The 27,467-nt window shown below is 52.9% G+C and overlaps 2 protein-coding genes across 4 annotated transcripts in view; one reads left to right on the forward strand and one right to left on the reverse strand.

Annotated features, from left to right (window-relative positions):
* Positions 1 to 16,491, forward strand: part of TRAP1 (TNF receptor-associated protein 1) — a 68,031-nt gene extending 51,540 nt beyond the window's left edge. For both annotated transcript variants that reach the window (XM_011982567.1, XM_011982568.1), the window contains 9 exons: positions 791 to 911; positions 1,919 to 1,988; positions 8,166 to 8,313; positions 9,799 to 9,984; positions 10,687 to 10,825; positions 11,284 to 11,369; positions 12,157 to 12,302; positions 15,679 to 15,751; positions 16,302 to 16,491. In XM_011982567.1, the coding sequence (XP_011837957.1) occupies positions 791 to 911; positions 1,919 to 1,988; positions 8,166 to 8,313; positions 9,799 to 9,984; positions 10,687 to 10,825; positions 11,284 to 11,369; positions 12,157 to 12,302; positions 15,679 to 15,751; positions 16,302 to 16,403 (1,071 nt within the window). In that variant the 3' untranslated portion in view covers positions 16,404 to 16,491. The remainder of the gene's footprint in view (positions 1 to 790; positions 912 to 1,918; positions 1,989 to 8,165; positions 8,314 to 9,798; positions 9,985 to 10,686; positions 10,826 to 11,283; positions 11,370 to 12,156; positions 12,303 to 15,678; positions 15,752 to 16,301) is intronic.
* DNASE1 (deoxyribonuclease I) overlaps positions 16,436 to 27,467 on the reverse strand; it is a 17,033-nt gene continuing 6,001 nt past the window's right edge. Inside the window, exons 1-9 of one of the 2 annotated variants that reach the window (XM_011982565.1) lie at positions 21,005 to 24,239; positions 20,521 to 20,668; positions 20,104 to 20,192; positions 19,857 to 19,940; positions 19,466 to 19,581; positions 19,118 to 19,230; positions 18,888 to 19,042; positions 16,706 to 16,802; positions 16,436 to 16,620 (exon numbers count right to left, since the gene is read on the reverse strand). In XM_011982565.1, the coding sequence (XP_011837955.1) occupies positions 16,573 to 16,620; positions 16,706 to 16,802; positions 18,888 to 19,042; positions 19,118 to 19,230; positions 19,466 to 19,581; positions 19,857 to 19,940; positions 20,104 to 20,192; positions 20,521 to 20,667 (849 nt within the window). In that variant the 5' untranslated portion in view covers position 20,668; positions 21,005 to 24,239 and the 3' untranslated portion in view covers positions 16,436 to 16,572. Of the gene's footprint in view, positions 16,621 to 16,705; positions 16,803 to 18,887; positions 19,043 to 19,117; positions 19,231 to 19,465; positions 19,582 to 19,856; positions 19,941 to 20,103; positions 20,193 to 20,520; positions 20,669 to 21,004; positions 24,240 to 27,467 lie in introns of those variants that run through there. The other variant, XM_011982566.1, reaches the window with a different exon arrangement.

Genomic DNA, 27,467 nt, shown 5'->3' on the forward strand with positions numbered 1-27,467 from the left:
ACCAGATCCCTTGGATGTTAACCAGACTCCCTGGATTTTAACCAGGTCCCCCGACATTTTAACCAGGTCCCTTCACATTTGAACTAGATAGCCCCGCATTTTCACCAGATCCCCAGTGATGAGGTGTGGGTCCTGGTTCCGGAAGTGCCAGTGTGGAGCAGGTGCCGGCAGACGGGTTCCTTGAGGGCCAGACAGGAACTGAGCCATACAGGAGCTGGCCCCGGCTTTTCGGACCTGGTCTCTGTCGTAGCCACTAACCCTGCCGGGTGAGGAAGCAGCATCACCCATGCTGCCCCCCGAGCACACAGGGCTGGGTCCCCTGAGCTGCATAGACACTGAAATTTGAATTTCATCTTCATGTCTCATGAGATCCTCCTTTCCGAAATCTGTCCTCAGCTGTTTGAAAGTGTGAAAACGACTCTTAGGCTACACAGAGGTAGGCCGTGAGCTGGATTTGGCTGGAGGGCTTTTTGCTGACCCCTGACCTCTGTAGCAAGGTTTGGCTGTGTTCAGGGTATTCAGGGGTACGTGCAAGGTTCACTTTCTTGTGTCCTCCTTAGGGGGTGGACTGGGGAGGGCAGCAGCTGCGAGAGAAGGCCTTCGGCCCCTGCAGAGCCACGGTGTGGGGCACTGTGGGGCCCCTGCACTGGGCTTCAACTCAGAGCAGATGCCAGTGGAGGGTGAGGGGGGCAGTGGGAGCTGGATTCATCGCATCTGCCCCCTGCCTCCCAGCCAGGACCTACCTGGGGAGGGTCAGTGCCACATGATGGCATGTTCTCCTCACCCCCAGAAACCGTCCATGTTTGACGTGAGCCGGGAGCTGGGCTCCAGCATTGCACTGTACAGCCGCAAAGTCCTCATCCAGACCAAGGCCACGGACATTCTGCCCAAGTGGCTGCGTTTCATCCGAGGTACGCTGCCCAGAGTCCGTGAGCTGTGCCCCTGTGGCCCTGTGCCCCTGTGGCCCGGTGTCGCCTGCTGCATCTGTGAGGGACCTGGCTGATTCCGTTCTCAGCAGCCATCTGCAGCGAGAGCACCGCCATGGGCCTGCACCGCCGTGGGCCTGCACCACCACGGGCCTGCACCGCCGTGGGCCTGCACCATCATAGGCCTGCACTGCCCGTGGGCCTGCGAGTCAGCCACGTTTACACACCCCGGGAGCTGCCCGCCTCCCTGTGTGAATGGCTGATCTTGGGGGAGCACTGGGGTGTTCACATTGAGGTCTTTCCATGTGTAGGGATATTGTGTGAGTTTCGGGTTTCTATGTGACTTGTGTTACATTTGAGTGAGATGATAGTTTAAGAAAGACTTCAGTATTTAAGACTTGGTACACATAGGTGCAAACCATCCCTGATGGAGTTTGTTTTTTTTTTTTTGAGATGAGTCTTGCCCTGTCACCCAGGCTGGAGTGCGGTGGCACAGTCGTGGCTCACTGCAACCGCTGCCTTCCGGGTTCAAGTGATTCTCCTGCCTTAGCCTCCTGAGTAGCTGGGATTACAGGCATGCGCCACCACGCCCGGCTCATTTTTGTATTTTTAGTAGAGATGGGGTTTCACCATAATTGCCGGGCTGGTCTTGAACTCCTGACCTCATGATATGCCTGCCTCAACCTCCCAAAGTGCTGGGATTACAGGCATCAGACACCGTGCCCAGCCAGAGTTATGATTTTTAACATAAAGCCCGGGCTGTGGTTGTCTAAGTGTATCCCGAGGCTGGCCCGCCCACCCGCAGCCCAGGTCACTGTTCTGGGAGGTGGCAGGATGTAGAGGAAGCTCCGCCAGTGCCGCCTCTCTGCTTCCCTCTTAGCACACATGCTGGCTTGAAGGCCAGGCCTGAAGACAAAGGACAGGTTAATGGGGAATGTTGGGTGGTGTGGAGGGCCGCAGCCCCCGGAGAAGCTGACTGCCGTGTCTCCCAGGTGTGGTGGACAGTGAGGACATTCCGCTGAACCTCAGCCGGGAGCTGCTGCAGGAGAGCATGCTCATCAGGTGAGCCTCGGGCCGGGGGAGAGGACCGTGCTGGGGACAAGGCTCCTACCCGCTCCTTTGCCCCCTAGAGGGCCCTAGCCATGGCCCGTGGAGCTGAGAGCAGAGGTGGATGGGGAAGCCTGGCCTGCACATGGGGGCCCTCAGGAGCCTTCCAGGTGCTGGCCTGGCTTCTGAGGCCTGTGGTCCAGAAGAACGTGGGGACAGCTGGTCATGGCTGAGGTTGGAGTCTGGATAGGGGGAGGGGCCGCAGAGCCAGACCTGCCCACCTGTGCCCCAGGGTTGTGACTGCAACCCTGCAGCAGGCCAGCCCTGTGTGGAGGGGACTCCAGTGTACTAGCTCCGGGTTCTCCATCAGTAGCTATGACTTCCGCATCCTGGCCCCAGGCTCACCAAATAGTCTTTGTTCAAAACCTCGCTTACTGGCTTTTTTTCCCCTAATGCAAGTAATACTTCCTTACTAGAGCACATTCAAGCCACCTGTGCTCTCCCCCAGAGATGACCGCTGTTGACAGTTTAGGGTTGGGTAGATTGGCAGCCACATAGGGCAGGTTTCAGAGGGAGCCTGTGGGGTGAGGATTCAGCTGGAATTAGGAGCCCTGGAGGTCTCTCAGGAGCCCACCATGTGCAGCATGCCATGGAGCGGACCTTGTCAGAGCCCGCCACGCACCTACAGTGCGTTCTTCCACCGATTTCTCTCCAGTGTTGAAATGGAAGCGGCTTCTCGGGTAAAGGATGAGGCTGGGTAGTTGGTGTGTGTTTAGGCTGCACTGTGGGGATGGCGAGAGGCCCATACCGAGAGGCGCACTGGTCCTCAGAGATTCTGTCCTGTGCCATGGGCAGGAGCAGGTCTGGGGAGATGGTGGACAGTGTGGCTTCCTGCCTGGTGGGTCCATGCCCAGCCCTGCACAGGTCACATGGCCTGCCGGTGATGTCCTCCCACCTCACTTCAGAGGCAGAAAGGGCCACACAGATTTTTTTCTGTTTTCAACCAAGCAAGCCGCAGTAATGCTTTTATTGGTTGACTGATAGGGTCTTGCTGTGTTGCCCAGACTGGAATGCAGTGGTGTGATCACAGCTCATTGTAGCCTCAACCTCTCGGGCTCAAGCAATCCTCCCACCTCAGCCTCCCAAGTAGCTGGGACTACAGGTGTGAGCTACCATGCCTGGCTAATTTTTTGGTATTTTTTGTAGAGTTGGGATCTTACTGTGTTGCCCAGGCTGGTCTTGAACTCCTGGGCTCAAGCAATCCTTTGGCCTCAGCCTCCCAAAGTGCTGGGATTCCAGGCATGAGCCACTGTACCTGGCCACTTAGATTTTTTGTTTTTGTTTTTCACACAACTGAATGCATATTGCTTATACTCTGTTTCCTTTTTTCTACCTAGTTTATTTGCAGCACTTCCCATGTTGTTTTTTGGAAGCACTTTTAGTTGCTACATCATGGGATATCACAGGGACCTACCGTAGTTTACCGATCCCGTCCCTCGGGGCTGCACAGCTGGGCCATCTCAGCGTTTCTGCTGTATGACACTGCAGTGCACATGTTTATCTTTGTTCTGAAATCTTTTTTTTTGTTTGTTTTTTTGAGACGAAGTTTTGCTCTGTTACCCAGGCTGGAGTGTGGTGGCGCGATCTCGGCTCACTGCAAGCTCCGCCTCCCGGGTTCACACCATTCTCCTGCCTCAGCCTCTCAAGGAGCTGGGACTACAGGCGTCGCCACCACGCCCGGCTAATTTTTTGTATTTTTAGTAGAGACGGGATTTCACCGTGTTAGCCAGGATGGTCTTGATCTCCTGACCTTGTGATCTGCCTGCCTTGGCCTCCCAAAGTGCTGGGATTACAAGTGTGAGCCACTGCGCCCGGCCTGTTCTGAAATCTTTACCTGCAGCTATATTTCCTTAGGATAGAATACTAGGGGTGGGGTTACTTGGACAGAGGATTTGACTATATAAAAGGTATTTTCCTTGCTCACTACAGATACGTTATATAATCAATGAAAAGGGGACCTCAGTCCTTGTTTCCCCACACAGCTGTGCTGGCTCCTGACAGCAGGACCCCACCTTGCTGCTGACATGACCGCAGGGCAGCAAATGTGCTGACCTCGGCAGGATGCGTCCCCGCCCCACAGCAGTAACTGTTCTGTGATCGTTAGAGTCGTGCTCTTTGGTGTATTGACCCTGCGTGCTTGGAGTGCGCCTGTGGGTTAGTGGTGGTCTGCCCAGTGTTTCAGTTCACTTCAGTGAAGAGAGGGCTTGGGGGTGACTCCCGGAAGATTATTGCTGGTACTGGAGTTGTCCCCACCCTTTGTCCACCCCCATCACCCTGCCCAGGAGTGGCCACAGGAGGGGAGGTTCCAGGCACAATGTCCCTGGGCTGGATAAAGCAAAGGACACCCACTGAACTGGGGACACGTCTGGCCTCATCTGGGAAGCTCACGGATGCAGTGGAGGCAGGGGCCAGGCCCTGTGGAGAGGGAGCTCCTGGCGTCCCTGCAGGCTGAGGCGACTGCATTCCTCTCCCCTTTCTGAATGTGTTTCCTGAGTGTTTCTTCTTCCCTGAGAACGGTGCTGAGCCTGCATAAACACCTGCTTCATCCTGTGAGGGGAGCCGTGAGTCCTCACTCATAGTTGTGGAAACTGAGTCACCGAGGGGTGGTCTTCCTCAGTAAGGGAGCTGCATTCCTGGCTGTGGCAGGCGTGCTGGCCCCCTGGCGGTGCCCGAAGCTGCAGAGCAGGAGTCCTCATCCCAGCTTGTGGTTGTCAAAGGTTGCGTTGTCAGTCTGAGAACTCATCTCGGTCAGAAAAGAGTCAGCTGAAATTAGAGCTTTTAAAAGAATCACAGACGTAAAAGTTGGAAACACGGTACCAAGAACATGTTTTTCCTCGACCCCTGTGAGAGGAAGTTGCCTTCCCGATGCCTTTGGGGTGCATTTCCAACAAACAAGGATGTCCTCCCCTTTGTAATGAACAGATGTGACAGGGGTGGTATTTGGAAGCTATGTAAATGTCACATTCTTCATGAAACTCTCAATATATTCATTTATTTACTTAAAATATTTGTGTGTTGGCCGGGCAAGGTGGCTTACGCCTGTAATCCCAGCACTTTGGGAGGCCGAGACGAGTGGATCACCTGAGGTCAGGAGTTCGAGACCAGTCTGGCCAACATGGTGAAACCCCGTCTCTACTTAAAAAATAGAAAAATTTGGCTGGGCACAGTGGCTCACGCCTGTAATCCCAGCACTTTGGGAGGCCAAGGCAGGTGGGTCACAAGGTCAGGAGTTACCAGCCTGTCAAGATGGTGAAACCCATCTCTACTAAAAAAACAAAAAAATTGGCCAGGCATGGTGGCAGGCACCTCTAATCCCAGCCACTCGGGAGGCTGAGGCAGAGAATTGCTTGAACCCGGGAGGTGAAGGTTGCAGTGAGCCGAGATCGCGCCACTGCACTGCAGCCTGGGCGACAGAGTGAGACTCATCTCAAAAAAAAAAAGAATTAGCTGGGCGTGGTGGCGGGCACCTGTAATCCCAGCCACTCGGGAGCCTGAGGCAGGAGAATTGCTTGAATCCGGGAGGTAGAGGTTGCAGTGAGCCGAGATCGCGCCACTGCACTCCAGCCTGGGGGACAAGAGCGAGACTCCGTCTGATTAAAAAAAAAAAAAAAATTGTGTTATGTTTATACTATTTATAATTTATTTATATGGGCTAATTTCATGTTTTATTCAAGAGTTTATAATCTGTTGCTATTATTACTAAAATTTCTTAAAAATTATTTATTTATTTTTGAGATAGAGTCTTACTCTGTTGCTCAGACTGGAGTGCAGTGCAGTGGCAAGATATTAGCTCACCGCAACCTCTGCCTCCCAGATTCAAGCGATTCTCCTGCCTCAGCCTTTCAAGTAGCTGGGACTACAGTCACCCACCACCATGCCCCGCTAAGTTTTTGTACTTTTAATAGAGATGAGGTCTCACCATGTTGACCAGGCTGGTCTCAAACTCCTGATCTCTGGTGATCCACCTGCCTCAGCCATCCAAAGTGCTGTGATTACAGGTGGGAGCCACCATGCCCGGCTTATTACTTTTTATAGAGACAGATTTTCACCATGCTGATCAGGCTGATCTCAAACTCGTGACCTCAAGTGATCAGCTGCCCTGGCCTCCCAAAGTGCTGGGATTACAGGTGGGAGCCACCGCATCTGGCCTATTATTTTTGACGTTCAGATGGTCCCTGATGTGGCCAGTGCGAGCCTCTTCATGGTCTCCCATCCTTTTGGACAGGCCCTGGGCAGATCCTGCTCTGAGGACTTCCTCTGGTACCAGATGTTTCAGGCTCACCTTGTATTGCATGAAGCCTTTTAGCCTTAGGATTACTACTTCTCTGAGGATCCCTGTCTCCTTTAATGGAGAATGGTATTTAGAAGCCAAGATCTGGGCACTGTGGGTGTTCATCACTATTAAGGTGTCAGTGCTCCCAGGCCCTCTTAGTAGATAGAGCTTAGGAAGAGGAGAGACAGAGAGTGGTGTGTATGTGTGTGTGCGTGCGTGCGTGCGTGTGTACATACCTATACCCATACCTTGATTTATTTTTCTCTCATGTTCCCACTGATACCTCCAATATGAATCCAGTGCCACTGGGATGCTCTGGTCTTTCCTTCTCCTGTGTTTGAAAGTCCCTCGGGACAGTGAGAAACCTGTCTCTCATTCTTTTTGTTTGTTTGTTTTGTTTTTGAGACTGATTCTTGCTCTGTTGCCAAGGCTGGAGTGCAGTGGTGTGATCTCAGCTCACTGCAACCTCCACCTCCCAGGTTCAAGCGATTCTCCTGTCTCAGCCTACCTGAGTAGCTGGGATTATAGGCGCCCGCCACCATGCCCAGCTAATTTTTGTATTTTCAGTAGAGACAGGGTGGTACCATGTTGGCCAGGCTGGTCTTGGAACTCCTGACCTCAGGTGATCCACCCACCTTAGCCTCCCAAAGTGCTGGGATTACAGGCATGAGCCACCTCGCCCGGTTGATTATTCTTAACACAGTTACCCATTTGACCAATCCCCCTCCATGTAACCAATCTACCATTGCCACTGCCCTCTCTTCTGTGGATGTCCCTGTCACCCACTTGGGCTCTGACTCTCCACAGTGGGCTGGTCATGCCCGCAGCCTAGACACCCTTCTCTGGGGTTCTTGGGCTCTGACACCCATACCAGGCACTTCCCAACCATGGCCCTGCATAGACACTTTCCCTGGGCTCTGCACCGCATCCTGGGCTACTGTCCTGTCCCATTCTGCCCTGTGGCTGAAGCACTGAGTCACTGGGGATGGAGTGCAGGAGGAAAGGCTGTAAATGAACTTGATACAGTGTTGTTCCCTTGCTCTGGATTGTTGAAATACATTGTAATTTACGTGCTTAAAGGAAAGGCGAAATATTAAGAAGGAAATAAAAATATCCCTAATCCCAGTGATAAAGTTGTTCCTAATTTTAGGCCATTATGTAATGCTGCAGTAAATATCCTGATCTCTCAAATCCCAATTTTGAAAAATGAGAGTGTACATATATTCAGTATAAACCCCAAATTACAGTGCACATAGTATAGACAATGCTGCTCCTAATTATGGAAAATTGTTATGTACATGTAGAATGTACAGTCTTTGCCTGTATCTATAGACATACTGTAATTTACCCATATTGGGATTTTTCTGGTTTTTCTTTCAACAGTTAACTTTCTCATGTCATTGAGGATTATTAAAAGATGCTTTTTGTTTAATGGCCATTTAGCATTACATAATTTTAGCCTGTATTCTTGAACATGAAGTTGTTCATAATTATATTTTCTGTGCCACAGTGAAAATCCTGGTACGTAAATCTTGGTGTGCTCACGTGTTTCCTAAGGTGCAGTTCCTACAATCGGAACAACTGGCTCAAAGGTTGGAAGCGTTTTCTTATCTGTCTCTGGGGGCAGCGGTTCTCCTCCCGCACCAGGGGGTGTGTGCGCTCCACCCTGCTGCCTCCTGTCCGGCCACTGCCCAGGGTTTCTGTCTTTCTGCTCAGTCTTTTTCAGTTGGGCCAATAACAGTACCTTGTTGTTTTCACTATTTTGATTCTTAGGGGGGCTGAACATTTTTTTGTACCCTCTGGCCATTTGTATTTCATAGAGGCTGCTTGTATGTATTAAATGCATTTCTTTTCTGTAGGAAACTCCGGGACGTTTTACAGCAGAGGCTGATCAAATTCTTCATTGACCAGAGTAAAAAAGATGCTGAGAAATATGCAAAGTTTTTTGAAGATTACGGCCTGTTCATGCGGGAGGGCATTGTGACCACCACCGAGCAGGAGGTCAAGGTAGGAGCTGTGTTCCAGGCCTTTCTCTGGGCCGCCTTGTCCCTGGGGTTGCTGAGGAAGCTGGTGGAGGCATCCCCTGACGTGACGGTGGTGCAGCTGGGCCCCCTGGCTGCTGCTGCTGCTGCTGCTGCCAGGGTCAGGAAATGGAAAGTCGGGCCTCTGGGCCTCTGGCACCTTCCAGCCGCGTCCTGACCCTCCCGCCAGTGCTGTGCTCTATTCTGAAGGGCTCAGCCTCACCGCTGTCTGAAGTTGAGCCCAGGGAGTGGCAGGAAGGGGGTGTGCGCAGACTGTCTCCCCGCAGAGGATGTTGGGGGCTGGGGAGCCACAGACAGGCGGGACAAGCCAAGGACTGTGATCCCGTAGGTGGGGAAGGGGGTGGTCTCAGTGTCTGTTGAGGGACTATTTATCATGTACTGGATATCAGTCTCCAAATACTGTGCTACTGGGGCCAGTCATTCAGTTACTGAAACAGTGGATGGCTGAAAAACAAAACATTTGTTCCATAAACATTTTTTGTCCATTTTTTATTGAGATACAATTTACATAGCATCAAATTCACAGAATTCAGCTTTTAACACGTACACTTCAGTGGCATGTAGTGCATTCACAGTGTGGTGCAGCTGCCTCCACCATAATCCCAGAACATTTCATCCTAGGAGCCCATCCTGTGCTGATGTCCCTTCTCCCCAGCAGCGGGAGGAGGGTGACCACGCGTGTGGGGTCCCAAGGAGGCTGTGTTCTGGTTGTCTGCAGACGCCGGCAGCTTCTGACACAGGCCTCTTCATTCTCGTTTATCTTCATTTGAGTTAATAGCACATAGGTAGGAGCCAGAGACATTTCTAGGTCTTTGAAGGTGTGCATGTGTGACATGTCTTAGTGCAGACCCACCATGTGTGCAGGGGTGGCCTGGGCCCTGCTGGGTGGGTGCCCAACTCCTTGCTTTTCCCTCTTTCCGTCTGTTTTCCCCGCTGTGTCCTTCCAGCTGCAGCTCCCATGAGCTCCAGAGGTCACAGTTGTGTTCAGGTGATGGGAAGAAGGGCAAACCCCTCCTCTAAGGGCCCTTCTCCAAATCCCACTTGACACCCACTGGCCAGCTGTGAGGAGGACTGAGAACCGTGGACTTCACCCATGTCCCTGTGCTCACCAGAGACTGCCTCTGTCGCTGCAGGGAAAGGGAAGATGCTAGGTCCAGGCCAGGCTCTGCTGTTGCGGGGCAGGGGGTCCCCTCCCAGGGCGTGGTGCGCGTAGCTCCCTGGAGAGCCCCTGCAAGAGGTGCTTCCCAAGCCCCCAGAGCTCCCAAAAGGGGCCTGATGGGCAGAGCAAGGCCTGGTCTCAGACAACCCCCAAGTCCACTACTGTCCTTCGCGTCAGGGCCAGCCTGGAGTGCCAGGAGGCCATGGGCATCAGAGGGTTTGCGCCCAGCTGGTTGAGGGACATTGAGCCCATGGGCCTGGAGCAAATGGTGACCTGCCCCGTCCCTTCCAGGAGGACATAGCAAAGCTGCTGCGCTACGAGTCCTCAGCACTGCCCGCCGGGCAGTTAACCAGCCTCTCAGAATACGCCAGTCGCATGCAGGCCGGCACCCGCAACATCTACTACCTGTGCGCCCCCAACCGGCACCTGGCAGAGCACTCGCCCTACTATGAGGCCATGAAGAAGAAAGACACAGAGGTGGGTGAGCGGTGGGTGGGGCAGGCTCCTGGGGCTGCAGCCGGGGGAGGGTCTTGACCTTCTCAGCTCTCTGCTGGGTGAACCTGCCCAAGATGCAGGGTGGGGCTGCAGGGTGAGTCAGGGTCACGGACACAGAGGCTGGACTGACTGTGATGGTTGTGTGTGTCACTTGGAGGTCACATGTGCGTTTTTTTGTTTGTTTGTTTGTTTTTGAGACAGAGTCTTGACTCTGTCACCCAGGCTAGAATGCAGTGGCGTGATCTCGGCTCACTGCAGCCTCCACCTCCCAGGTTCAAGCCATTCTTGTGCCTCAGCCTCCCGAGTAGCTGGGATTACAGGCGCCCGCCACCACGCCCAGCAAATTTTGGTATTTTTAGTAGAGACAGGGTTTCACCATGTTGGTCTCGAACTCCTGATCTTGCGATCTGCCCGCTTTGGCCTCCCAAAGTGCTAGGATTATAGGCATGAGCCACTGCACTCAGCCACATGTGGATTTCTTTATGCGTGGAGTGCTTCTGCCTTGAAGGCAGATGAGAGCCTTCCTCAGACCCAGGTGTGGCAGAAACTGTCACGTAGGCCTGGGATCCCCACCTGCCCCAGTGTTCCCCAGTGTGGCCCGCTTGGCTGCCTCAACCCTCCTCCTTTCTTCTGTGGTGGGTGGAGGCCCCCAGGCCTGACCGAGCTGCTCTTGACCACCTGCAGGTTCTCTTCTGCTATGAGCAGTTCGATGAGCTCACCCTGCTGCACCTTCGTCAGTTTGACAAGAAGCAGCTGATCTCCGTGGAGACGGACATCGTCGTGGATCACTACAAGGAGGAGAAGTTTGAGGACGGGTCCCCAGGTCAGCATCCCCTGCTTTCTAGGCATGGGGCCAGTGCCTACTCCCTGCACGCCTCTGCTGTCCTGCAGTGAGGGCTTCCCTTGGGTTTTCCTCAGTTGACCTGGGCTCAGCCACCCCCGAGAAGAGCCTTGTGGGAGCACCCTGGTGACTGGGGGGGAGGTGCCTTCTGGTTTGGATACCAAGGATCTGTCCAGTGTTCCTACCATGGTGGCTTCTGGAGCTGGCCCAGCTTCTTGAGAGGCTGTGTTGTCTTTTTAAAGCCCTAACCAAGTTGTATGGGCCTCAGGCAACCTGAAGCATCCTTTGAGGTTTTACTTTGAGATGAAAAGCATCTTGCTAGCTTCTGTCTCCATCCTGGCGGGAGAGGAGGTGGGAGCTAGCAGGATGCCGCATGGCCCCCATGGAAGCCGGGGAGTGGGGGTGCAGGCCTGCGCTCACTCTCGCCTGCTTTTCCGCAGCTGCCGAGCGCCTGTCAGAGGAGGAGACGGAGGAGCTCATGGCCTGGATGAGAAACGTGCTGGGGTCGCGTGTCACCAACGTGAAGGTGAGGCTTTCCCGGGGATGGATGACCACTTAGCCACTGTGGCCCTCAGTGTGCCTAACAGGCCGGCCAGCTGGTGGCTCCTAGAACCAGGCCTGGTGGGTGTCCTTCCAGCAGCAGCAGAAGCCCATGGTGTCAGCTGGAGACCCTGTGGGTCGCTGGTGGGCACATGTGTTGCCCGGGAGTGCCGCTGAGGCAGGAGGGCAGTGTCTTCCTCCCGGCCCTGCTCCCGAGCAGCTGCGAACTGAAAACGGAAAAACCCGCAGCCCCAGTGGACTGTCCCGGTCGCAACCCTGCAGGAGCGGAGCTGAGGACATGGGGGTTCCGAAGAAGGGACATGCTACCCCAGCCCTCAGCAGCTAACTTTTCCCTTGGGTTCTTAGGGGGTTTTGGGTGGGCTTCAGAGAGCTAAGACCCGCCCCCGCCCCCACCGAATCAGTCTAGCTTGGAGCAAGAAATGAGTGTCCCATGCATGGTCACTTGGAGGAGGGGCCTCATGCAAGGTGGGCGGGCGTGGACCAGAGGATGGATTTGGGCAGCTCCTGGAGGCAGAAGCAGGGCACCAGGGTGGTGCAGCCCCTAAGGCACAGTATCTGTGTGGGGCATCAGCTCAGGGCCCACAGGTTAGTGGGTCGTGGGGAGGGAGTAGCACGGGCACAGGAGAGTCCTTGAGATCCTGCCTGCTACCTCCTAGTCTGGGTGACCTTCACCGCTGGTTAAGATGCTGCCAGTCCCCAGCCCTCTCACACTGGGAACCTTTATCACCCTCAACCCCTGGCTTTGCTCACAGGTGACCCTCCGACTGGACACCCACCCTGCCATGGTCACCGTGCTGGAGATGGGGGCTGCCCGCCACTTCCTGCGCATGCAGCAGCTGGCCAAGACCCAGGAGGAGCGTGCACAGCTCCTGCAGCCCACGCTGGAGATCAACCCCAGGTGAGGCCACACTCTGCGGGATCCCCCAGAATCCTGTGTGTGGTGTTCTTCTGTTGTGGAATGTGACACAGAAGAGAAGTGCGTGAGGCCTGTGGACATGTGGGTAACTCTGAGGAGCTGTATTCAGTTTAGGCTGCACCCATGTGAAACGGAACCTGGCCGGCCAGCTGCATCCCAACTTGTGACCATGTCCTTGTTTTGGTCTATGGCTTTGCCACCTGTGCATGTCCTGAACATGCTCAGTTTTGCCTGTTTTGAGCTTTGTACGTGGATCTTGGTGGATCTTGGTGTTTGCTGAAGTCTCACATTGCTCACTTGGCATGAGGGTTGCCTACGCAGAGGGGCTGCCACAAGTTCATTTTCGTAGCCGAATAGTATCCGCTGCAGAAACCCATCTCGGTGCAGCAGACTCCTCCGTTCTGCTCTGCTGGGCCTCGGGTGGTTCTTGGTCAGAAGCGGTGGAGAACCAGGCTGCTCTGAATATTCTTGTCCGCGTGTCTGGGGCTTGTGTGGGTTTCTCTGTGGCCCCGGGGGTGGGAGCTGCTTCCAGGGTGGACCGAGAACCCCCAGCCCTGACAGTGGCTAAGCGTGTAAGATTTCCCTCCTTTCTTCCCGCTGTTCTTTATATGCCCTTTATCTGTTGTAAATGTCTTCTCACCTGCCTTTAGGTATCTTTTGATGAGTAGGTATTCTTAATAGAACATTTACGTTTTCATTAGATGCTTTTTTGGGATCTTAAGAAATCTTTACAGAGTCCTGAATTCATTGTTCCTGTTTCTTTCTTCTGAGACAAGGTCTGTGCTGCCCAGGCTGGAGTGCAGTGATGTGTGCAGCCTCAAACTCCTGGGCTCAGATGATTCTCTTGCCTTAGCCTCTTGAGTAGCTGAGACAGTGTGAACCATCATTCCTAATTCTTAAAAAAAATTTTTGTGGAAATGGGATCTCATTATGTTGCCCAGACTGGTCTCAAACTGGCCACATGTGATCCACCGTGCTGGGATTATAGGTGTGAGCCACTGCATCTGGCCTCTTGGGGTTTGATTGAGATTGTTTTGATTCCCTAAATGAGTTTTCAGGAGAATTGACACTGTTACAGTATCACTTATTTGCACCGATGAATGTGATATTTTAATTTAGGTCTTCAACATCCTTTGGTACCTTACATTCTCTGTAGAGTTCTGGTACCATTTTTAAAGAATTATTCTTTGATGTGTCTTACTGGGTATTTTAAAATTTCATTTTCTAACTTGTTATAGATGAAGTTTCTTTTCTGGGGGAAATTTTATATACAGCAATTTTTTAAAAAATGAAGTTACATAAACAAGTTACCAAAAATGTTAGAAAACAACAGAAAGGAAATCAAAATCCATAGCCTTATCACTCCCCACAATGTAGCCTAAGTCGTATTTTAATTTCTGAGACAGGGTCTCACTCTGTCCCCCAGGTTGGAGTGCAGTGGGGCGATCTCAGCTCACTGCAACCTCTACCTCCTGGGCTCATGCGGTCCACCTGCCTTGGCCTCCCGAAGTGCTAGGATTACAAGTGTGGGCCACCATCCCCAGCCAGGGTTTGTTTTGTTCTTTAGTACATGTCTAGTTTTTTTTTTTTTGTCATTTTAGAACCTTACCTTTAAAAATTATACTGGCGGTGAGGGAGATGCATTGTCCTGGCCGTGGCACTGCTGGGGGGAAAGCTGACTTGGCTTATGGCTGTCAGTGCTGAGTAAGCATCTTCCCACAGCAGCGCCAGTTTGCAGAATGCCTGCGCCTCTGCTGGAGCAGCTCAGTGAGGCAGACACCATGTCACTTTAACTAGTTTTGGTGCCAAACTAGTTTTTTAAGATAGCTGCAGAAGTGCTCGTTTCTGTCTATTGCCAAAGGACTTCACTTTTGGAGACAGGGTCTTGCTCTGTCACCTAGGGTGGAGTGCACCAGTGGCGCCATCAGAGCTCACTGCAGCCTCGGCCTCCCAAAGTGCTGGGATTACAGGTGAGAGCCACTGTGCCCAGCCAGGTTCACTTTTATTTGTTTTAAAATTTGGTGTTCTGTCCACATAGTTCAGAATTCAAAACTGTTTACGGGGGAAAATTTCCTCCTACCTGTGTCCCCAGTGCAGCCAGCATTAGGGCTTTTGTATTTCTGCAGAGATGATGTGCTCTTGTGAGCAGCTGCACCCTTGGATTTCCTGGGGGTAACCTGCTGTGCAGTGGGTCCTTGCCTTGCTTTTCTCCCGTAGGGTAACTAGGTGATCTCCGCATTAGCATGTTAAGAATGTCCTTTTTTCCAGCTACATAGACTAGAAATGTGAGGATGTGCATTTAAAGTGTTTCCTGGTTTAGGCCGGGTGCGGTGTCTCACACCTGTAATCCCAACATTTTGGGAGGCTTAGGGGGGGTGGATCCCTTGAGGTCAGGAGTTCGAGACCCTGGTCAACATGGCGAAACCCCGTCTCTACTAAAAATACAAAAACTAGCTTGGGGTGGTGGTGGGTGCCCGTAATCCCAGTTAATTGGGAGGCTGAGGCAGGAGAATCTCTTGAACCCGGGAGGCTGCAGTGAGCCAAGATCATGCAATTTCACTCTAGCCTGGGTGAAGGAGTGAGAGTCCATCTAAAAAAAGAAGTATTTAAAGGGCTACAGTTAGGAAGTGGAATAGCTGAGTCTCAGCACATCCACATGTGGTTTTCCTGACTTCAGTTGTCCTCTGGAGAGGTTGTACAAATGTACAGTTCCCCAGAGCCCTCGGTTTTATCAGACTTCTCCTAAGTGAAAAATTATAATTTTCATGTTAAATACTACATGATGCTTTTTTGGCTTTTGGGTTTCCCCTTCTGAGATTATGAAGCATTTCTTCCCTAGAATTGTGCTTTTCATCTTTGATCCCTCTGGAATTTACTCTGGTCTAAATGGTTTTGTGCATGGCTTCCAGTTATCCCAGTGCTGCCGGACGGAGTGATCTGTCTCCTCCCTCTTCTGTGAAATACTGTCCTCATCAGACCAGTGTCCACCCTCCACCCTCGTTACGTGGAGTTGTTCGCCTTCCCCCTTTCCAGAGCTAAACTGTTTTATTTACTAGAGCCCTACAATATGTTTCAACATGTGGGACTTCCTCCCTTCTCTTTTATTATTCATGTAGGAACCAAGGCATGTCTTCACATAAGCTCCTTTTGTCCCTTTAGTGTATTTTGATCTTGGAACTTGGCTACCTTACAGCATTTTCTAATACTGACACTCCTGCTTCGCTTGGGTTTTCTGGGTATATAATCATATCATCTATGTACCTTTAAAAAACTAAATATTCTGATAATCCCAAAACATGAAGGGAGGGTTGCAGCACGTGGTCCTGAGCTGCTTTTTCTGGTGGGTTCTGTGTTGCAGGCATGCGCTCATCAAGAAGCTGAATCAGCTGCGGGCAAGCGAGCCTGGCCTGGCCCAGCTGCTGGTGGATCAGGTGAGTGCAGCAGCTCAGGATGACTGCACAGATCCGGGCTGCCAGCCCTGAGAGGCTACCTGCAGGCTGGAACAGCAGTTTCCTCCAAAATCCTGCCTTTTTTTTTTTTTTTTTTTTTGAGATGGAGTCTCGCTCTGTTGCCAGGCTGGAGTGCAGTGGCGCGATCTTGGCTCACTACAATCTCCGCCTCCCGGGTTCAAGCAATTCCCCTGCCTCAGCCTCCCAAGTAGCTGGGATTATAGGTGCATGCCACCATGCCTGGCTAATTGTTTTGTATTTTAGTAGAGACGGGGTTTCACCATGTTGTCTCCTGACCTCGTGAGCCACCGTGCCCAGCCAAATTCTGCTTTAAAAAGGGAAAAATGGCCAGGTGTGGTGGCTCACGCCTGTAATCCCAGCACTTTGGGAAGCGGGTGGATCACTTGAGGTTGCAGTGAGCCAAGATTGTGCCTCTGCACTCCAGCCTGGGCAACAGTGAGACTGTCTCAAAAAAAAAAAAAAAAAAGATGCCCCACGGCCCTCATAATGGGTTTCTTCTCTTGCCTTTCAGATATACGAGAACGCCATGATTGCCGCTGGGCTTGTTGACGACCCTAGGGCCATGGTGGGCCGCTTGAATGAGCTGCTTGTCAAGGCCCTGGAGCGACACTGACAGCCAGGGGCCAGAAGGACTGACACCACAGATGACAGCCCCGCCGCCTTGAGCTTTATTTACCTAAATTAAAAGGTATTTCTTAACCTGCGTGTTGGGCTGTTTGTCTGGCTCCTGCGGCAGGATGGGTCCTCTCCTCCTGCAGTTCAGCTGGCGTGGGGAAGGCTGCTCACTTCAGCGTCACCTCCACTGGATAGTGGTCACTGATGGCTTGGGCCTGCAGGCAAGTGGGCACAGGGTCTGGGCTGAGCCTAAGTTCCTGTGTCCCATCCCCATGTGACTGTGCAAGGGAGGACACGTACCAGTTGGTCACTCAGGCCATAGGCAGCCTGGAAGTTAAAGGGAAGAGCTGAGTCGGGAACAACGGCGTCCTGGAGCAGCGTCCCTGCAACCACGATCCTGATGGGTGTTGGGAAGAGAGAGCAGGTTCCCCTGTCACCCATGGGCCTGGCTCAGGGCTCACAGGAACTAAACTAAGAGCCCTGGGACCTGACAGTGCAGGTCTGTGGGCGCCCAAAACTGCACACCCTGGCCTATGCCCCTCAAAGTGGAAACCACGTGACAGCCTAATGTGTCTGCCTCTCCTCTTATCCCCAAGCGTGCTTTTCCTAAATAACTAAAAATCGTGGCTCTTGTTATTCCGTTTCCTGAGTGGATCAACTGAAGTTCAGTTGGGTGAGTGTCCAAAGGCCTCGAGATTTCTGAAGCCGGACGTATGAGTCACGGCTGCTCTTTGCCCTAAGCGCGATACCCTGCTCACCTGTCGTAGGCGCAGTGCGTCGATGTAGCTGTGGTGTCAGCGGTGTCAGGGATCAGCCACTGGAAGGTGGGGCTCATCCGCAGGCGGATGGATGACCACTGGGAGGGTCTCACATAGCTGCAGCCCGCATTGAAGTCACCCATCAACATGACGTCCTACCAGGAAACGTTGCCTGTGGGCCCAGGGACAAGCGGAGGCCGCTGGTGCCCACTGCCCCGGGAGGGTCTCACCTCCAAGCCCCATTTCTCTTGGACATCCAGGTAGACGTCATAGAGAGCATCGATCTCAGCTACTGCGTCCTCCGGGGCCGCATGCAGGGGAACAATGGCAAACTCCCTGAACTCTGTGCAGCGGCCACTCCCTGGGGGCAGGTTCAGTCACCATGTCAGTTGGAACTGTGAATCATGACAGTCCCCCTGGGGGGTCATGTTCCAAATGAATGGAAAACCCAAGCCCCAGGGACTGGGAGGGCAGTGTGTGACACAGGCAGTCCAGGTTCCCTAGGAGGGGGTGGAGGCCGTAAGCACCAAGCTGTGCCCCACCCTGGCCCAGGCAGCACCCAGTGTGGCAGCACCCACCTGTGAATGGGCAGGAGAACCTGACGATGGCTGGCTCTCGGCTGAAGGTGTCGTTCCCACAGGGCTCGCAGCCGTCGTCGTAGTAGTAGCTGTCCACCACAGATACCTGGTCAGGCCTGCGGGAAGGCCGGGCAGGAGGAGGTGAGCCCAAGCTGGAAGCTGCCCCACTCCTGCTTCCCAGGAGGCAGGCGTTGCGTCACAGACAGGAGGGTGGGCGGGCAGGCCGCCACCTGCTCACCCCATGGGTCCGGGACCTCAGGAGGGTGTTCTGACTCCACCCTGGACCTGCCCTGCAGCCTCAGGTTCTTGCCCCATAGGACAAACTCCTTCCCTGCTCTGCTGGGGCCCTCCCAGGTGAAGGAGGAGCTTCCTGGCTTTCTGGACCACCCACCTGTACACGAACAGGTAGCGCTCCTTATAGCTGTTTCGTCCTAGTGGCTCACTGACCACATAGTGATAGGTGTCCGGTGCATCCCTGGATTGAGGAAACAAAAGGTCCCAGTGGGCAGGGGGCTTAGGGGACACCTCTGGCTGCCAACAGCAAGGCTGTGCCCAGGTCCCCACCCTTGGGGCCCAAGTGAAGTGAGACTGCCCTGGATGAGATGTCACCTCCCTAGGACCCTGCCACTGTCACCCACTGATTGAGGTTGTCCAGCAGCTTCCCCACGGCAGTCAGGTGGCTGTCTCTGACCTCCTGGACCAGGGCGATGTCGTAGCGGCTCAGGATCTGGGGGCAGGGCCACAGTGGTGCTGAGCAGGGCTGGTGCCACCTAGGGACCCCACACTGCCACAAAGGGAGCCACAGTTGATGCTTGTGGCAGTCACCCATGGGCCTGGCTCAGGGCTCACAGGAACTAAACTAAGAGCCCTGGGACCTGACAGTGCAGGTCTGTGGGCGCCCAAAACTGCACACCCTGGCCTATGCCCCTCAAAGTGGAAACCACGTGACAGCCTAATGTGTCTGCCTCTCCTCTTATCCCCAAACGTGCTTTTCCTAAATAACTAAAAATCGTGGCTCTTGTTATTCCGTTTCCTGAGTGGATCAACTGAAGTTCAGTTGGGTGAGTGTCCAAAGGCCTCGAGATTTCTGAAGCCGGACGTATGAGTCACGGCTGCTCTTTGCCCTAAGCGCGATACCCTGCTCACCTGTCGTAGGCGCAGTGCGTCGATGTAGCTGTGGTGTCAGCGGTGTCAGGGATCAGCCACTGGAAGGTGGGGCTCATCCGCAGGCGGATGGATGACCACTGGGAGGGTCTCACATAGCTGCAGCCCGCATTGAAGTCACCCATCAACATGACGTCCTACCAGGAAACGTTGCCTGTGGGCCCAGGGACAAGCGGAGGCCGCTGGTGCCCACTGCCCCGGGAGGGTCTCACCTCCAAGCCCCATTTCTCTTGGACATCCAGGTAGACGTCATAGAGAGCATCGATCTCAGCTACTGCGTCCTCCGGGGCCGCATGCAGGGGAACAATGGCAAACTCCCTGAACTCTGTGCAGCGGCCACTCCCTGGGGGCAGGTTCAGTCACCATGTCAGTTGGAACTGTGAATCATGACAGTCCCCCTGGGGGGTCATGTTCCAAATGAATGGAAAACCCAAGCCCCAGGGACTGGGAGGGCAGTGTGTGACACAGGCAGTCCAGGTTCCCTAGGAGGGGGTGGAGGCCGTAAGCACCAAGCTGTGCCCCACCCTGGCCCAGGCAGCACCCAGTGTGGCAGCACCCACCTGTGAATGGGCAGGAGAACCTGACGATGGCTGGCTCTCGGCTGAAGGTGTCGTTCCCACAGGGCTCGCAGCCGTCGTCGTAGTAGTAGCTGTCCACCACAGACACCTGGTCAGGCCTGCGGGAAGGCCGGGCAGGAGGAGGTGAGCCCAAGCTGGAAGCTGCCCCACTCCTGCTTCCCAGGAGGCAGGCGTTGCGTCACAGACAGGAGGGTGGGCGGGCAGGCCGCCACCTGCTCACCCCATGGGTCCGGGACCTCAGGAGGGTGTTCTGACTCCACCCTGGACCTGCCCTGCAGCCTCAGGTTCTTGCCCCATAGGACAAACTCCTTCCCTGCTCTGCTGGGGCCCTCCCAGGTGAAGGAGGAGCTTCCTGGCTTTCTGGACCACCCACCTGTACACGAACAGGTAGCGCTCCTTATAGCTGTTTCGTCCTAGTGGCTCACTGACCACATAGTGATAGGTGTCCGGTGCATCCCTGGATTGAGGAAACAAAAGGTCCCAGTGGGCAGGGGGCTTAGGGGACACCTCTGGCTGCCAACAGCAAGGCTGTGCCCAGGTCCCCACCCTTGGGGCCCAAGTGAAGTGAGACTGCCCTGGATGAGATGTCACCTCCCTAGGACCCTGCCACTGTCACCCACTGATTGAGGTTGTCCAGCAGCTTCCCCACGGCAGTCAGGTGGCTGTCTCTGACCTCCTGGACCAGGGCGATGTCGTAGCGGCTCAGGATCTGGGGGCAGGGCCACAGTGGTGCTGAGCAGGGCTGGTGCCACCTAGGGACCCCACACTGCCACAAAGGGAGCCACAGTTGATGCTTGTGGCATTGCTCGGTTTAGCTGCAGCCTCATGTTTCTGCCTGGGCTCCTGCTGCCAGCCAGGGACAGCACAGCAGGGACGAGGACCTTGGTCCGCAGCTAAGAGCCTGTTCCACCGGGCTGGGGGCAGAGGCGCTCAGTACCCCACACCCGACACTCTGTGGCCCCACAGGGCTGGCACCGCCCACCAGCCCCAGACTCCAGAGCCCCTCTGCTTCTGGGGAGAGGCTGCCCTGGCCTCACCTGCACAATGTAGCTGACGAGGGTGGCATTGGACATCTTGGTCTCCCCAAATGTCTGGATGTTGAAGGCTGCGATCTTCAGGGACACGCCCCCCTGCAGTAGGGCCAGCAGTGCCAGCAGAGCCCCCAGCAGCCTCGTGCCCCTCATCCTGGGAGAGCACAGGGCGCAGAGACATAACAGAAGTGAGACATCATCCCTGCCACAGCACTCCAGCCTCCAGGGGCCCAGCTGGCAGGGGCTGGTGCAGCTGAAGGTCGGGGGACGTGGGCAGGGGAAACCCCCGCAAGCCTTTCCTACAACGTCCAGAAACCCAAACAGCTGACACCACGTGGAGGACCCCGAGTCACTCTCCCATCCACCAGAAAACCTGCCCGGGAGGGACGCTGGAGCCTCCTCCTCACTCTCCGCTGCAGGACAAGACGCTAAGCCTCCCTCCCTGCTCCGAACTGGCCAGTCACCCGGAGGCACTCCACCTGGTGCTCACCTGAGATGATGGGGATGTCCTCAGAGATGATGAGAAGGCTATCAAGAATCTGGAATATCCTTTGATGTCAATTTTCTCCTTTTGCTGCTTTAAGAAAAAAAGTAGTTTATGAAGAGAGGTCTCTGAAGAAGCACTTCAAGGCCCTGGCAGTGCTGCTGGGTTCCAGATCCTGCACAGGCAGTGTGTCCGGGAGTTTTAAAGGTTCAGGCAGCTGTGACCTTCCCTGGGGCAAATGTCACCTGAGGGTGCAGAAAACAATGGCTCTGTGTGGCTTTCCGCATAGGTGGGTTGCTGGCATGTGTTTATTTCTGCAAGCACAGGTTTCTTGCTGCTATAAAAACTGCATCTGATAATCATGTTTGTACTTGGTTTTAAAATATCTGATAACAAGGCCAAAGGTTCCTGTCCTGTGTCCCTTGCACGTGCAGTGGCCCCCATTTTCCAGGATAGGGCAGGGATGGGCCAGGTATGTGCAGGAGGGTGGGGCTGGGCTCCAGTCTCCCTGTCTGTTGTCTGGGGGCCCCCAAGGACACCTTGGACTAAGAGGCCAAAGCCACATCCAAGGTTGCAAATGGAGCCCCCTGGTGGCTGAACAGCCATGACTGCTCTGTGGCCCAGGACACGCCTGCCTTCCGGATTCATCGCCATCAGGTGCAGGCAACCCTGCAGGAGGCTGAGGAGCTTGGAACAAGCAGCGGCGGGGGCCTGCAGCACCAGCGCCATGGGGCCAGGACAGGTGGGGGCTGCAAGGCCCACCCCAATTGCCAGCCAGGCAGTGGGGAGCCTTCTTGAAGTGGACAATAGGCTCTGTGTTTGGGCCCAGCGGATCCTGAGTGACCAGATCACAAGGGCAGGGCAGCAGCTAAAGGCCAGGCCTCAGGTCTAGTCATTTCTTGTTTTTGTTTTGGGTTTTTGTTGTTTTTGAGACAGGGTCTTGCACTGTGTTGCCAAGGCTGGAGTGCAGTGGCACAATCATGGCTCATTATAGCCTTGACCTCCAGGGCTCAGATAATCCTCCCTCCTCAGCCTCCTGAGTAGCTAAGACTATGGGTGTGCCACTGTGCCTGGCTAATTTTTAAATTTTTTTGGTAGAGTCTTGCTGTGTTGTCCAGACTGGTCTTGAATTCCTGGCTTCAAGCAATCCTCCCACGTAGCTGGGACTATAGGTGCATGCCACCAAGCCCAGCTATTGGTTTTTCTTTTTTTTTTTTTTTTTTAAGGCAGAGTTTTCAGGCGAAGTGTTGTCCAGGCTGGAGTGTGGTGACGCTATCTGGCTCACTGCAACCTCTGCCTCCCGGGTTCAAGCGATTCTCCTACCTCAATCTCCTGGGTAGCTGGGATTACAGGCACACACCACCACACCTGGCTAATTTTTGAATTTTTAGTAGAGACGGGGGTTTCACCATATTGGTCACACTGGCCTCAAACTCATGACCTTGTCATCCGCCTGCCTCGGCCTCCCAAAGTGCTGGGATTACAGCACCCAGCCTATTTTTTAAAGTTTCTCGTAGAGACAAGGTCTCCAACTCCTGAGCTCAAGCAATCTTCCCGCAAATGCTGGGATTACAAGTGTGAGCCACTGCACCCGGCCAGGTCCACTCATTTCTTGGAATCTTTTTGACTTTCCATTTGTATTTATCTCCTGAGACTGCTGTAACCACCACAAGTTTGGTTGCTTAAAATAATAGAAATGGATCCTCTCACAGTTCTGGAGACTGGACGTCTGCAGTCAGGGTGTCAGCAGGACCCTGCTCCTCCTGGGGGCCCTGCAGGGACGCTCCTTGCCCTCCAGTTTCTGCAGGCTGCCAGCAATCCTTGGCCTTCCTTGGCTGTGGCTGCATCACCCCAGTTGCTGCCTTGTCTTCTGATGTGTGTGCCTGCATTTGGGGTCCTCCCAGAGAGCAGGGATGATGTCCTTATCTCACCAGCCTTTACTCACATCTGCATCCTTTTTTGCTACAAAAATCAACATTCAGAGGTTCCAGGGCGAGGGCACAGCTATCTTTTGAGCCACCCCTGGGTCTTGCCCCCTTGGAAGGGGTGTGCTAGCCCTCCAAGGACAGCCCTGCACATAGTATCTGTGGTCTTCCTGGGGGAGGAGGGCCTGGAGGGCTTGGCAGAAGTCCAGGCGAGATTCAGGTGTGAGAACTGCAGGAAATGAATACAAATGGGGTCTGCAGGAAGCCTCAAGGGCCAGAGTCAGCAGGGGCCAAGGTCAAAGGTCAGGAAAGTGCTAGGTCTGGCCAGCTGGCCATGAAGCAGAAGGTGGGCCCAGTGGGGACTAGAAATAGGAAAGTAAACCACCCTCACCAAGACTGACGCCCCATTCCATAAAGACACGCCGACAGACACCTCTGGCTGGCAGTGCCAGTGCACTCATTTGTCCCTCCTATTGAGACGGCATCTACCAGATGGAAACACCGCCACTCCTCAGGCTGCCAGAGGCCCCGTTGCAGGCTTTTCCAAAGGTTTCAGCGATGGTTCTTCCCTGTTTTCCATCTCTGAGTCTAGGACAGCCTCCAGCTGTCAAAATCCAGTCCCCAAGCAAGGCCACCAGAGGATTTGGTGTAGGAATTAGTCCTCTGCCTTTGGTGTTTGCCTTTCCTGGACACACATCTCACAACGACCCACCACGGGGAAGGCAGTAAGGCTAGAGGGCGACCACCGTCCTCCACCAAGAAGCTGCCTGGTGCAGCTTCCAGCGGGGCACAGGGACACCAATTATAGCTCACAGAGCAAGTGCCCAGCGCCCCACATGCACTCAGCACGTGGGACAAGGGTTCCCCTCTGGTCTGTCATCCCCTCCTGGCTCTTGACCAAATGCTGCCCCATCTGCTTTCAGGTGCTCCCAGGCAGTACCCCTGCTTCCTCTACCTGCCAGAAGGCAGGCTGGAACTTGGGCCTCGCTGTACAAATGGCGAGCACTGCCTGCCATGTGGCTGCCCTCAGGATGGGCTTTGGTGACGGCAGCACAGCCCTGGAGGAGCCTGGTCTGACGTGGGGCCTGTCTGGGATCACTGCTGGGCCTTCAACCATCTGGAGCCTCCATGTCTTCCTCTGTCAGATGGAGTGACGTTATTCCCAGAAGAATCATTTCACCTCCTCAGAAGCCATCCTGCCGCTGTGGCCTGTGGAGTCTCCAGCACTCTCACTTCTCCCTTGTGCATCTCTTTTCTGTCTGTGTCACTCAATGCTGCCATGTAACAGCCACCTGAACACTCAGTGTGTACACACGCATTTCTCTCACGCTGGCAGGTCAGCGGGGATGGCTGCTGCCTGGGCCTCGTCCTGGGACTGAGCTGGAGGGACTGCAGCTCCCTGGGCACCCCCTTCCCACAGCATGGAAGCTGGAGGCTCCCAGAGCACATGCAGGACACGCGCCGCCCTAAGGCTGAGGTGGACCCGGCTGCTGTTGCTTCTGCCCACATTCCATGGGCGCTGTCGAGCTGCAGGTCCAAGCCCCACATCGGGACTGAGTGGGGTACACTCTCCCCATGCTGGGCCCCACTCTGGAGACAGGCCTGGGGAATGCCCAAGGAGGAAGCCCAGCGTCTCTGGGATTTTCACATGCACAGAGAATGGGTGCTGTCAGCCAAGGGCGACGACGAGAAAAGCTGACCGCCTTCTCAGATCAGGATGAGCTGTTTTCACCTCAACCCCGAGGATCTGCAGCCTTCTCAGGTTAAATTAAACCTGTCCCAGACACAGGAAGGGAAAAGAGCACATAACAACAGTTATCTTGACATCTAAGCCAGGTCACATGCTCTGATTTGGCTGAAATTACAGGATAAAGGAAAAAATCCTACAGGCACCATGGCTGGAAACAAATGGCCTCAAAGGAATACCGATGGCGGTGGCTTTGTGCAACCACAGCCGGTGCTGTGTGACCCAGCGACGTGCAGGCCAGGGAGGGTACCTTGCTACCGATCAAGAGCGAAAGAGGGAAGGACGCAGAGCTGTGGTTTCCAGTCTACACGGAGGCGCCCCCGTGAACTCACAGGGCACCATCAGATCCTCCTTAATGTTGAAAGAAGCAGTGATGCTCTGCTCTGCTCAGGGCCGTTCATGGTCTCAACGTTAACATTACCTTGCTTTGTAGGGTGTCTTCCCCATCTCTGCCAGGCTGGGTTGTGGCAGTTACTGAACAAGCAATTACTGTGAAGGTCGATGAAAAACGAGGCAATGAGGGTGGCAGTGTTCTATCAGATTCCAAGTTGAAGAGGTGCTCGACAGGCACACACATCCCATGACTAAACAAATAAGATGAACATTTTTCCTTATGTATTACTTTTCTAGACATCCACTATAAGCCAGGACACAAATACTTATTAGTGGGGTTTACTTATTTAATAAACGGAACTGTGAGGGATTTTTCTTTTTTTTTTTTAAATGACCATATAATCTGGACTTACTAACTTTAGGTCACAATAAGTTAAAAGCTAGAAAAGGGTCTCATATTACAGGAATTCAAAAACTGACCATATAATAAATGATGAAGAAAACTGACAATAGAACAGGACAATGTTCGAATAGCTCAATGGGGCCAAAAGATCAGCGTATATCCTGCATCATCTTTCATGCAATGTCTCAGCTTTTTTCCCCCAAATATAAAGGCAGATTAATACAAATTAGCCTTATATAGAATATTCATTTACGTTTCCTTCTGATATTGATATCTGAATGGAAAATGTATGAATAACTCATGGTTTCTACTGAAGTTTAAGAGTCCACCAGATGATGCTCGGATTTACACGATGCTAGAATAAGACACTACTGGGTGATGACTGCAAAGTATGAGCTGCAGATAAAATCTAAAAGGACATACATAATAACAAATATGTTATAATTTAAAAGACATATAGTAAATATAAATGAATTAACTCACACGACCTACTTACAAACAAAACTAGAATAAACACAACTTGTAGGAACCAACTCCAGTTGATTTTACCACTTAACAGTAGCAAGTTCTCAGGTGGGTCGTTTTATTTAAGGATGACTTGAAATTTTACAAGGCCACCTTAGCTCCCACATACGAAAACTATTGAAGAATTTTTTCTTATCAACTAGAAGTTGGGGAAAACACACTGAGATATACAATGATGTAGCTTCTCACACACTTGAAGGCCCATATCATGCCTACATTTCTACTGATTTAACTTAAGAAGCGCCTTGCCCTGAGAGATTCTTTATCCCACAACACTGTACTCAGATGTGGCAGAGAGTCCCAGGACACTACCCAGGCCACAAGATAAAAATCACAACCTGTCTCCTATCTGGCACCACTGTCAGGGATTTCTTTTGGCCGACTATTAAAATAATTACTGAACCTTAATCAAGAGTGCTCTGAACTGAGAAAGTGTGAAGCTCTGATCTGATCTAATGGGTATGCCCGAGTTAGATTTCCTACTTTACCGAATATAACTTCTTTCCTAGCCTTCATCATTCACCACTGCTTCAACATTCTGTCACAAAGAAATTCTCAGTTCTACAAATTGCTACTGAAAAGAATAATTGCAAAGGATTAAACATACCACCGTGTTTCAATACGTAAGTTCATGTTGGCATAAAGCCACCTGAGGGGGACGCTAGGAAGTCAACTTCTTATTCTGCAAAAAGGCAAAGTCAAAGGATCAAGGCGGTATTCTGCCTTTCCCATGAAAGAGGACTGCCCAGTAACCCATAGTTCAAGAAGGCTCTCTTTAGATAGGTGGATTCCAGCTAATACACGAAGAAGGAATGCTAGACTTGAAAGTCACCATTTTGCAGTCCCTAACCTTAGCCCTGATGTAGTGGCTGCTAACATCACAAAAGACAGCCTCTGTCCCTTCTAATCCAAGACCACACACAGCAGCACTTAGCTGAGTTCTTGCCAAAACAATCTTGAATCTGATCAAACCTCTAGATCTAAATGACAACTTAAAGCAAATACAAGGACAGAGGCTCATGTTCAACAGTACCATGGGGACACAGTACGACTCAGACTGGGAAATCGTAGATGGCAAAGGACAGGCTCCTCATAGATTTCAAAATGAAAAGAAAGAGAGGCAGAACTCACAGATTAAAAAAAGTTCACATTTTGAGATGGATGATAAATGATAATAAAACTTGAGATATATCAATAAATGTATGGACCTTAGATCCTACAAAACATCCAATCTTTTATTCATGCAAACAGACATTTGTGTAACAAATCATGTAAGAGGCAATCAGGGAAAGCAGAACGCTGACCCGTAACTGGGAAGTATTAATAGTAAACTCTTAAGTTTGTAATGGCTCTTATTGGTGTTTATGTTTTGTTTTTAAATAAATTATTTTAGGAACAGGGTCTCACTACATTGTCTAGGCTGGGATGCAGTGGCTTTTCTTTTTTCTTTTTTTGAGACGGAGTCTTGCTCTGTCCCCCAGGCTGGAGTGCAGTGGTGCAATCTCGGCTCTGCACTGTAGCCTGCCTCTGGGGTTC

This window comes from Mandrillus leucophaeus, unplaced genomic scaffold (genome assembly GCF_000951045.1).
Source record: "Mandrillus leucophaeus isolate KB7577 unplaced genomic scaffold, Mleu.le_1.0 Scaffold240, whole genome shotgun sequence".
In the NCBI taxonomy this organism is placed as follows: domain Eukaryota; kingdom Metazoa; phylum Chordata; class Mammalia; order Primates; family Cercopithecidae; genus Mandrillus; species Mandrillus leucophaeus.